At 36.9% G+C, this 12,518-nt stretch overlaps 1 protein-coding gene across 1 annotated transcript in view; it reads right to left on the bottom strand.

The window, feature by feature from the left end:
• Nucleotides 1–244: 244 nt before the first annotated feature.
• Nucleotides 245–12,518, bottom strand: part of KBTBD3 (kelch repeat and BTB domain containing 3) — a 30,912-nt gene continuing 18,638 nt past the window's right edge. Inside the window, exons 2-3 of the mRNA XM_037161641.2 lie at nucleotides 9,189–9,434; nucleotides 245–7,367 (exon numbers count right to left, since the gene is read on the bottom strand). Of these exons, the coding sequence (XP_037017536.2) occupies nucleotides 5,765–7,367; nucleotides 9,189–9,409 (1,824 nt within the window). The 5' untranslated portion in view covers nucleotides 9,410–9,434 and the 3' untranslated portion in view covers nucleotides 245–5,764. The remainder of the gene's footprint in view (nucleotides 7,368–9,188; nucleotides 9,435–12,518) is intronic.

The following is a 12,518-nucleotide window of genomic DNA, read 5'->3' as shown; positions in this document are numbered from 1 at the left end:
ACCTTTTTTTTAGAGAGGGGAAGGGAGGGAGAAAGAGGAGAGAAACATCCATGTGTGGTTGCCTTTCATGTGGCCCCCACTGGGGACCTGGCCTGCAAACCAGGCATGTGCCCTGACTGGGAATCAAACTGCTGACCCTTTGGTTTGCAACCCACACTCAATCCACTGAGCTACGCCAGCCATGCTATCTACCTCTTTTATTTTTAATAGTAACAAATACAAAGAGAATACATTCTTTTCTGAGATACATTTTAATAAATTAATAAATATTTTATAGAACTGAAATATTTTATTACAGATTGAAGTTTTTTATTTTATGTTAATCTGGTTAACAGAGACCTATAAAAGACTGATTTTATTTTTCATAACCATATGGCAAAAGACCACATTCCACTAACAGGAAAATGAAGCAAAATACTCGTGTGTGCAATGTAAGTAGATTTGAGCACTATCCACCAAAGGGAATAAAGGTCACTGAAACTACCATGCTCTATAGGAGTAATGGTCTGCTAATGAAATTTGCACTTGTCTTATCTACTATTGCCTTTGAAAGGACACAGATAATTAGATACTAGAAATAAAATTCACTAGGTGGATAAATGAGCTCAAATCTGTAATTTCACTTGCAAGACCCAACTATGCATGCACTATACAGCCGTACAACCAGCTCTGTGTGTTCTCCGAAGGCGACAGTGCACTGCGTAATGCAGTCTCACTCTCAAATATAAAATGCTTCATTATCAACTCTTCCATATGCTAACAGAAAGGGAAGCTGTATAAATGAACTAATCCAATTTCCTAGACTTGAAATGAGAAACATATATTACAAAAAAATTAACATATACGTTAATAAAGTACAATGTCACACAATTCTAAAACATAAAATACTCATGTAAATCCAGTTTCCTTTGTAGGTGAAAATAAGTTGCAAAGTGCACAAGTATAGCAAATCCTTTTAGTAACAATAAATATATTATGCTTCACATATTGGCTCAATATCCATTTATTGGATGCCTTATTATATTTAGGCACTGTGCTAATTTCTAGGTACAGAAATGATGAATATATGTCCCTATTCCAAAGCATCTACAACTAAATGAGGAAGACAGACATGCAAAGAAATTTATACAATAATGTGATATTCAGAGAATTGTACCAATCTTGTTATTCCAGTAGCCTTGTTACCCTTGGAACCAAATTCATAATTTGTTGAGTTAGTTAGACAGTTAAGGTTGAGAATGTGGTCAAAGTTACAGAAATGCACAAAGCTTCATGACCCATTAAGGTTTTTTTAAACAATGGCATTATTTTATGGAAAGTATCATACTCTATTCAACCAGCTAACAGCACAGAATCTCCCAACTTAGATTATTACCATAAGCTTGGTCTTTTTTGATTTGTAAGCAAACTGTCCTCAAGTTACCATCATGGATGTGAGTGCTGTGGTTTCTATTTTTTGTATACTTCAGGGGGGGGGGTCTTCTATTTTTAATTTTTTTTAACCTAATCAACAAAACAAACAAGTGAGCAAAATATAACTCAAGACATTGAAATAAAGAACAAAACAGTAACCAGAAGGGTGGGGGAGAGGGATAATAGAGGAAAATAGGGGAAGGTCCATCAAGGAACATGTATAAAGGACACATGGACAAAGCCAAAAGGGGTAGGGTCAAGGGTGGGAGGTGAGCATGGGTGGGGCAGGGGGAAAATGCAGACAACTGTATTTGAACAACACAAAAAATAAAAATAAAATAAAATTCTGAAAAGCATACCCAATGACAAATGATTGAAAGACATTAATATTTGGCTTTAGAATTCCTCTCCCCCCAAAATGTGCTTGTGATTATACTGACAGAGGGTAGAAGGAGAGACAGAGAACACAAGGCTCCAGCTCAAACTGGATTGATAGGAGCTAGACAGCTGGTTAAGGGAATGAGGTGCATGAGTTATCAAGTCCTGCCACGCTGGTCAGGTGCAACCCACCAAAGGGCGATAAGCTAGAATAGAGGCCCTTATACAAGGAGAATCATGTAACTCTGGCCATTGTGGCAGGTTCTAAAGTGCTAAGCATTTAAGCAAGAAAAAAAAACAAACAAACGAGGCTTTGATATCAGATATGTGGAACACATGCTACTTTTTCAAACCCTTGTGGAAACAACCACCTAGGACCAGGCGCTAGAAATTAATTCAGGAGGCAGAACTGCTTTTAGTGTTAGGAAGAACTTTCTGAGAGAACTGCTCAAAAATGAAGGTAGTGAGCTCTTTACCCTTGAAAGCACCGAATTATAGATTGAAAAAAAATCATCATTCAAGGATGTTTCACAATTTGGAGGGGCTTTCTATACCAGGTTGAAAGCTGTATTAGATTCCAAGGTTCTTTCCAAGTTTCAATATGATTTGGAAGTTATCTTTTAATGTGTACAATAGTGTCACCCTCTGATTAAATCCCCTATTTAGAAATTATTAAGCATCAGAGTCATCAATTATTTATAAATGCATCTAGATTTTTTAGATATTCTTTCAAATCATGTGATCTTTAACTAAAATCACTACATTTAGTTATATAGCTACACTTGTAGCTATAACAATTTAGAACAAAGGTTTAGGTACTGGTCTTTCCATTTCTAATTACTGTAAAATAAATGTGCACCTACGGTAGACAGAAGGAAAAATCCTTACTAGCAGTTTACCATAAATGTCAGCACCATTTACAGACTTTTTCCTGAGTAATTAAGACAAACAACAAATTTCCTGCCATAAGAATGCTCCTGAAATTATGTAGTTTTAAGGCTCAAGCCCTACTGAAATCTTGAGTATGCAGAATCATTGAAATCAAGTTACAAAAATGCTGAATTGGAGGAAGCAATTAGTCTGATGTAAGAAAACTATTAAGATAAAAATGTGTAAATGGAATACAGAAATCTTTGGTTGTGCATTCCTGTGAAGGAATTTATTGGACTAACCATCTGCCCCGTGCCAGTTTTTGATCGTCCGTCTTACTTTAAATATGGCTTTACAAAGTGGAGTCAAGTTGTTTCCTAAGTTGAACGGAAATCTGCTTCCCTACAAATTCCACAATTCCAGCCTTTGTTTTTAGCCTGCCCTTTAGAGCTGTCTATTGGAAGACATCTCGAAGCTTTACAAATTCCATTCTAAATATAAAGATATCCCAATTAAACTGAGAATGATGACCTAAAAGTAACATATTCAACCATATATTTAACCATTACATTATTTCCGAATCTCGAAATGCAAACAAATGCCTTCCTTTATGCTTGACTCTGACTCCCAGATGGTATAACTTGAGCTTGGTACACTGAACACATATTCAATTGCTCTTCTTGGTGTCTGGGAAAAACAGAATTATATTGCAGGATGAGGTCATGCTTTATCTGTGATAAAGACCTCTGTCCATCCCTAGAGTTGACTGTTATGGAAATGAAGTAATTTCGATTACTTGAATAATCTTCATATATGCAGTCTCACAAGCAACAGAACAAAAGGCGCTTGGCATTTTAACTCAAGTTTAAAGATCACTCTAGAAATGCCCATTAACTTTGAATCTATTTTATAAAAATGCTGAATTTAATCTTCTTCATCTTTAATAATGCCATGTACCTACTTTCAGTTTTAGGAGATATTGCATTAGAAATTTTCTTTGCATGTATAGTCCAAATGTAGTGGATGGACAAATGACAAAGGATTAGAAATGTTAAATGGAATTTTTCCACAGGACTGAAAACAATACGGATACCGAGCATAATCATTTTGTCTCTTGCACTGCAGCAGTGGATGATGGGTGATAATGAAAGGGAATCAGGCTTTAAAGAAAAAAAAAAAACGTAAGGAACAGCCCAATGATAAAAGAATATTATTCCCTCTTCCCTAACCAAACACACAGGAAAAATAGTTCCTCCTGGGGGTACTGAGAATAGATTACTGAAGCGCGAATGTCAGAGACCCATGCATTAGTTTCTCCTTTCTAGAAGAGATTAACAATTCCTAGAATCAGTGATTAAAACAGTATACTTTAAACATACTTTATAATACTTAACAGTTCAGAAAATTCACGTGTATAGCTCACCCAATGTTATGGACTTAAATTTGCTTTGAGAGAGAGACACACATACACACACACGGAACCAAATAAGGTCAAGAGGGAGGAAGACCAGTGCTACAGAAGTGCTTTCATGCAACTGCCATCTGACTGAAGACACTCCCTGATTTCGAGATTACATGATAAGGTAGTCTAATCTAATAGCCTGTTCTAGATTGAAAAATATATTTGAAACTTATGATTGCATACATTTATACAGTAAAAGAACCTTCATTTAGGTATATTTCCATTTTGGAACATATTTCTAAAGCATATGTACATGTACTACAGAGTGTAAGGAACTACATTTGATTCCAAAGAAGTCCAATCTGCACATTACCTGAGCTGTAAACAGTAGGTATTAAAACCTAAAATGCTTGTATCTTTTAAAATGATTAAAGAAACATATCCTGTTGCAAAACAGAATAATCCTAGCTGAGAATACTGTTTGGGTTAAAAGTGATTGAACATCTAAACAGAAGTAGGTCGTGAATACTATTATTAATACCAAAAGTCCAGTCATTTGTTTTAAATTTGGAAAATCGTTCACTGTGAATAAATCACTAAAGTGACAAACCAACATAGTGTTTTACAGTTGGTATGTATCATCACAGAAAACTGATATGGGACTAATTTAAATGTTGAAAGATCCCTAATTACAGCACAAATTTGCACATCTAATGGTTTAAGAAATTCAGTGAAAATGATCCATTTATCCAAAGGTCAGATTTTCTATATTCTCAATTACTTTGGGACCTGGCAATACAGGAAAAGTATGTTAGCATTTCCATCCAAGAATCTAAGAACTCCACTCAAATGGGTTACATGTTAAGATAAACTCAGGTGAGTGGAATATAAAACTAATAATTAAATCAAGAATGTTAATTTATTTAACTTGAGCCAGAAACTGAGAGAGATATGATACCACTAGAAATTGAAGCCTACTAAACTGAGGACACAGCAATTTTAAAAAGCATTTCAGTGACTGCTGATGGCATTGTGAAATTTTTCATGGTACATTATGCTCTTGATGAACAGTTGAATCATTAAATAAAAGCTGAATCATAGAAAAAGTTAAACCATGTTTAGTGTGCAGTTTAGAGGGCTGAGGAACCACACTGCATTTTAGAAAAAATTGTGAACAAAAAAGAGTGAAAGAAAAAGATTTAAAAGAAGCTGACTATGGTCAGAAAGAATAAGAATTCAACTCTTATACCTATAGCAACAAGGTAGGATTCTCCCGTCTTTGTAGTTTATTTTTCACTTTATCTAATAATAGAGTGTACATAATTCATTCTTACTACCTGAAGAGATTTCTCGAATCCACATGGTACTAATCTGTGAACTTTCTTTTATTTTTACTAGTCTTTCTTGGATGAAGTACTTTAAAAATTAAAACATTAAAGTCTAAAAGTTTCATTTACAAATGAAACTACTAAGTATTGTGGATTATATTCAGTACAATTTTTGGTACAATGTGTTTTGTATTTTAAGTTTCTGGGAGCTGCTTATTCTTATATGATGTACATTCGTAGTAATTTTCTAATAGAATATACAATTTTAATTTATTAAGCTGTAAAGACCTTTTTACCAACTATTAATGTTAACACATTTACTGTTGGTTTCTGGAACCAGAATAGTTTTACAATGTCTAAGCACACACTACTTTTAGAAATGATTGGAAAACCATGGATCCCTGTATTTATTAAACTGAATCACCTGGCAGTAGAATTCAGTTAAGGCTCTTGGCATTGGTGAGACTTCCTCCCACTCAGACCTGCTGCTGTGGTAGACCTGCACTTCATCTGTGATTTCATCTGGTGCGTAATCACCACCTAATATATAAATTTTATCTTCAATTCCAACTGCACCTGCATTGAAACCTGCACATTCAAAAGATCCTTCACCCTTCCAGACACAAGTATCTGGACAAAAACTGTAAACCTTATACGTGGAAAGATCACATATATAGAGTGTGCAGTTTACTGGGACAGCTTTAATTAATGTTGCATGAAAAAACTGCCCAAACTCTGCGACTAATTCAGACCACTGATCAGTTGTAGCATTGTATTTGAAAAAGCAATCAAGTGATGGGTTAAAGGCATCTGTAATCTCTACCTCTGATCCAAGAACATAAATTACATTTTGGCATGCACTTGCTTCGGGGTAGTATATGCCCCTGGGTAAGGGGCTCACAGACATCCATTCTTTGGAAAGAGGGTTGTAAGATTCAACATCTAAGAGACTTTTAATGTCCTGAGATCCTGTAGTCTTGCCACCTATGACAAATAACCTGTTAAGAGCCATAACTGATGTATGCATGGTTCTGGGTGTTTTCATAGTTGATACGAGGAAGAAATCATTTTTGACTGGACAGTAGCACCAGGTTTGATCAGTGGCATCATGATATGACTCCGCAATGTGAAGCCGAACTGTTCTACAACACGACCCTTTGCAACCACCTGTCAGGAACATTTTTTCTCCATAACTCGACAGACTAGATCCTGGCAAATCAATCAGATGTGACTGTGGCAATATCTTCCACGAATCAGTTTTAATATTATAGCAAAATGTATATTGATTTTCTCCATTTTCCTCAGTTTTGTGAACAAATATGTACTTTTCCGTTGTGGATGGTCGGGCATCAGGGAAAAGTCCACCAGAACCTTGCACACATTTAATTGCATCCAAGATTATGTCAAAACAGTCTGTGCTCTTGAGTAAACACTCTTCACTGAGCAGACAGTCTTGAAGTGCCTCCTCAGGTAACTGATGTAATCTTACTTTTTTAATCAAATAAGGTAGATGCTTTTGCCTTGATTCTAAGTTATATTTAGTCCAATTAAGGACAACTTTCAGTACAGTTTCTTCTTCAGGGACATCTAATTCATCGGATTCCAGACACTTCTGTAGTATTCCGAAATTCACCTCTAAGAAATCACTGGACTTAAATAATAAGGAAAAGTGATGCTGTACAAAGTATAATGCATGATTAAATAGGCGGGTAGAGCCATAGCTATCTGACATAGATAATAACTGTAAACAATTGACAATATTAATACTTTTTATTAAAAAGTCACTGCAAGCTTTGGATAGGAAGGAAACTTGAAGAAATGATGACAACTGGAAGAACATTTCCACATTGTCATCTGTTATCTTTGTTTTTCCAGTATAGGCATAGTCAAGAAATGCTTTTACTGCTTTAGAGGACAAATTAGTAATGGTAACACTTCCACCATCTCTTTCTTTCATGTTTACTTCAAACATAGCCCTGCAAAAATGAAGAACATAGAAAAGGAAGTAAACAGAAATATTCTATGACATGATTAATTTTCAATATTAACTTAAAAAATTTTCTCTAACAAGTTGATTTAAAATATATTTCAAAGCATTCTAAAAACTGGTTTAATGTCCAGAATAGTTATATATACTATTTTTCCATTAAATATATGTATTACGTAATTCCCACATTGCAAAATATATATATTATATCAGAGATATAGCAACTAATCCAAACGAGGTTATAAAAAGATTCAAATTTTGTATATTGATTTGACGTTCTTTTATATTATTCTAAAAATCAGGGTAAAATCTCTCTAATGGCTGAATTTATTTATTTGTGAGTTAATTAGTATCAACCCTGCAGGTGATCATTAAAATTACTTAGATATGTAATGCTTCTGGGCTTAGTATTTAAAGTCTCTTTCAAATTAATTTTCACTTTGGCAGTAGTGAGACCTGTGAAAGATGGAATACAGTGCAGTACCAGCTGTGTCTGCCGCATCTGTGTGGGGAAATCCTCCCAGTAAATAGATACACATCTAAAAGGGCACATTTCATACAGCCCTTCAGGAAAAAGGGAATGAGACTTCATAAAACTAAACGATAAGTGTATCATATCGAAGTCACATATCTAGTGAACGGTAGAACTGGGATTTAGATTTAGAGCCTGTGTATTGGGAGGCCAAGTACTTAACCATTTACTATACAGCTCCCTCTGATAAAGGGGCGACATGAGGATAAGGGAGTAGAAAAGAATCACTTGGAAGAGAAACTGGATCAGAGCAGAGGGGGAGAGACTCGTGGACCCTGAGAGAGAGCATAAAAACCATCGGGGCTGCAGTCAATGTGAAGAAGAATAACTTAAGTGCTCTGAGACAAGAAATGAGAAAAAATGAAAACATATAGCTAGGCAAACAGCTAATAAAAATTGTGTTTTTATCTTAAATCTTGTTTTTTTTAAAGTAAGTTTGCTTATTAGAGATTTAAACCCTGCTTACTTCAAATAAAAATTACTTCCAAAATGGAACATAATGCAGAATTACTGTAGTGAGGGCTTAACTTCATTGCAGTGTTACTAACAGGGCTGAACCCAGGATGTCACCAGACATCCAAGTATGTCTGACCAAGAAGTCTCTCAGGGCCATGTGTCTACCCTTAACCTTGCAGACTCAAACACCTAATGTCGAAACAGTGGGTTGTTACAGTGTCTCATGGCTAGGACACTCCTTATAAAATGATCTACCTGCGGAAACAGCTTATATTCAGTAGGTTGCCTAAAATTAGAACAAGTTGGGTGCTCTCCAGAAATGCTTCTGGCAGTACTTTTCCCTACTATAGGAGCAACTTGGCCTTAGACGACAAATCTGAAACCTTCTGGGTAGGAGTGCCTCTCCTCCGGATAACCCAGGGCTGTAATACATGACCCTGAAGGTGTTTTCCTCTCAGACTCCTCATAGTCTTTCAGTTTTGCTTCCATTTTGGATGAATCTCTCCTTTCTTCTTTTTCTAAAAGACACAGTGCAGAATGCCCCAAAGTGAAACTGAGCCCAGATCAAAACAGTTTTCCCCTGATCATTTTTAAGGGACTAATGTTCTATAGAACTTTTGGAAGTGCTGGCCTGCAAAGACCTAAGCTTTACAAAAGATAGTACTAAATTTTCATACTCAAAAATCGTTAGTTAAGCTAGGTTCTAATTAGCTGTTTTTGAAAATTAAAACTTACTGTTAAATGCTCCTGTGGGTGAAAAATTGAGTTTTAAAATACAATAATCTGTATCATAAAATTTGAGGCATAAACAAGGTAAAGTACCTGAAAAAGTCACTGCATGCTGCTAACACGCAACGATGACATGGGATTATTTCATCTTTCACAATTATTTTGAAATCATAAAAGACATTTTGTTCTCTAAAATTCTGCAGTACACTTAAGATTTTCTGTCCATGATCTTCTGACACAAGAAAGTCGTTAATCTTCTCAGATGAAATTCCATTACATGAGATGTGCTGATTGAAATCATATGAATTATCCATAGCCAATTTCTATCTCTTCTTAGAACTGAAATGAAGAAAACAAATCACTGAAGTAGAGTCCTAATAAAACTTTCAAATCAAATTTGCCTTTGTTATCAATTACAAAAAATGCTCACTAGGAACAATCTCAAATAGCAAACCCTGTTCTAAACCTGTGTTTTCATGACATTTAAAAATAATTCCTTTTGAACTTTTATAAATATTGTGCTCATTGGAATAAAATGTATACTATTAAGGGATAAAATTCAAGGCTATATAAATGTGTTAAGCAGCACAATTTTAAGTTGTATAAATACCTTATATAGGACCTTACTACGTGACTAGCCCAGTTACATGTGAGAGCTATTATTTATACAGTGACCATCATTTGGGTGTATACCCAACACATCCTTCTCCCTGCCCATTCATTTTCTTCTGGTAGCAAAGTAGATGTTAAAATGTTGATTCTGAGCCACAGATATATACCTTTTAGGGTTAGACTTCTAAAAGACAACTGATTGGGAAAAATCCACATTAAATTGTATTAACTATTTATGGATTTTACTAAGAAAGAAAAAGGTAAGCATTGGTCCACTCCGGCCCATTTGAAAGCAGAAAGAAACAGTAATTACAACAGTACAGCAAGAAAGTGAAAAACAGAATGAAAAAGAAGACTAGGAACTAGAGGAGCCAGAGAAATAGAGATTCTTGATTCCTTAGCATAGTTCTGTGTTGGTTATCTATTGCTTTGCAAATCATCCCTAACACTTGGTAGTTTAAGACAACAATTTAAAATCTCCTATGGTTCTGGGAGATTAGCTGACGCTTCTTGCTTGGGGTCAGAGTCAGGGGGCAGCTCTCACTGAAGTCACCTGAGGGACTGACCGGGTTAGAGGCCCACTGTGAATTCTTCACTCACATTTCTGATGGTTCAAATGAGACTGCTAGAGCAGATGAGACTCTCTCTCTCCCCCCCTGCACTTTGTCCATGTGGCTAGCTCATACCTCCTCATACATGGCAGTCTCATGATATCTGGACTTCTTTCATGGAGGCTTGGTTCACCCAAAGGGGCTGTTTCAAGCCTAGGTGGAAACCAAACACTGGAGAAGTAGTCTCAATGGTTCTAAAGCACCAATCAAAGCTACATTCTAGGACTGAGACAATCTACTGCTGTGTATAGTAACCCTGAGTCAGGTATAGGTATTCAAATTTAAATTACTTAAAATTAAATAGTTAAGTAATTAATAGCCATATATAGTGTCATGGTTACTTTTATGTGTAAACTTCACTGGGCCACAGGGTATCCATATACAGAATGGGGTGAAAGTAGGTTTATAATAATATAAGAATACTCATGACTACTCAAAGAATACTCAAACTATAACCTACTGTGCCCCATCCTGTATTTGGCTAAACATTATTTGTAGGTGTGTCTCTGAGGGTGTTTGTGGATGAGATTACCATTTGAACCAGTAGACTGAGCAAAGCAGACTGCAATCCCTAATGTGAGTGGGACTCATCTAATCCACTGAAGGCCTGAAGAAAACAAAAGGCTGAGTAAGAAATAATTCTTTCTCTCTGCCTGGCTGACTTTGAGTGGGACATCAGGTTTCTCCTACTCTGAACTAAGACTTGAACTACAACTTTACTATCGGCTATCCCAGGTTTTCCAGCTTGCTGACTGCAGATTTGGGGGCTTCTTAGTTTCCATAAACACATAAGCCAACCTTTTATAGTAAATCAATCTATCAGTCCACCTATTCAGCCAGCCAGCCCTCTGATTGGTTTGTTTCTCTGGGAACTCCCAACTAATACATGCTGCTAGTACCTGCTACATTGTATAGAATGTATACAGCAAGCTCCACTGGATAGCTGATGCACTATTTATATTAAGAATAGGGATGTCTGATTGCAAGTGTGAGTGTGTGTGCATGTATATTTGGATGTAATTGGCAGGATTATTGGGAAAATAAGTTACTTGCAATGATTTTGTGAGCATTGGTCTGAGTGGCTGTAAACAGGGAGACATTAAGAATGAGCGTGGGTGAAATGGAGGGAGAGTGATAATGAGAGGCTTGGGGGTAGTTCTGAACCAGGTGTCACTCCTGATCTATTTCTCAAGTCTAGCAATAGGCTGGAGCATCAATCTGTTACTGCAAAGAAGGGCCTCGTCTCCATGGTCTGCCTCAGAGTGCAACCATAATTTAACAGTAAATTTTAATTAAAATACATTTCCTCAAGGCCGCAGCCAACCATCTATTTTCTTAGATGGTATTACTAAAAACCTGTGTTTTTACCCCTCATCTAGACCTTTTTTTACAGCTTAGAGAAGTCGACTCCAGGGGAGAAATAACTGCTCAGCGCCAGCTGTGAAAATCCATAGGTGTCCGCAGGAAATCTACCAATTCCTGTTTGAAGACAGACTGCACTGGAATGTGGGGAGGAAGCCCCTCCCGTTCCCATGCTCCCCCTTCTCAGGAGAAGCAGCACATTCCCCTCCCCCATCTCTTTGTTCTGCTTTACCTCTAAATCCTTATAAAAACCTCCACCTGCACGAAAATTTTAAGATGGGTTTTTCTGATGACACAAGTCTCCCATCTTCTTGAATTGCTGGCAATTTGAATAAAACCTCTCCTTTTTAACTGCACCTGCCTCACAGGTTTGGCTTTCATTTGAGTAGGCAACTGAGCCTGGGTTTTTGTTACAAGAGAATCGTAAAATTGGATGGGAGACTTGGTCTCTACCCACCCAAGTCAGCATAAGTAGAATAGAGAGCACAGAAGTCCAGGGTGTAACAAGGTGCCTCACTAAACTCTCCTCCAATTTTCCGCTGGAGTAACGAGTAATGTCAGAGGGGGCTGAATGGAGAGCCAGGCCATTAATCTCTGCAGAGTGATAACAATGTCCATCAATCACCTCCCCCCCTCACCATAAGTCAAGGCCATGTGGACATGGAGAGCCTGCACTTCTACTCCCAGCTGTTACAGACCGCTCTGCCTGATTTTAGGAATTGTATCTCTACCCCTTGTGGCTAAGGGTGAGAGATGACCTCCGGAATGCCAGCCGCAGGAGACAAAGCCTGTCTCTGGTAGCAAACGCTGCCTCAGTTCCTCTCCCTGCCCCCAGAGC

This window comes from Artibeus jamaicensis, unplaced genomic scaffold (assembly GCF_021234435.1).
Source record: "Artibeus jamaicensis isolate MK-2021 breed Jamaican fruit bat unplaced genomic scaffold, CSHL_Jam_final contig_585, whole genome shotgun sequence".
Lineage (NCBI taxonomy): Eukaryota > Metazoa > Chordata > Mammalia > Chiroptera > Phyllostomidae > Artibeus > Artibeus jamaicensis.
The sequence above is the reverse complement of the archived record's forward strand: the minus strand, read 5'-3'. Positions and strand labels throughout refer to the sequence as shown.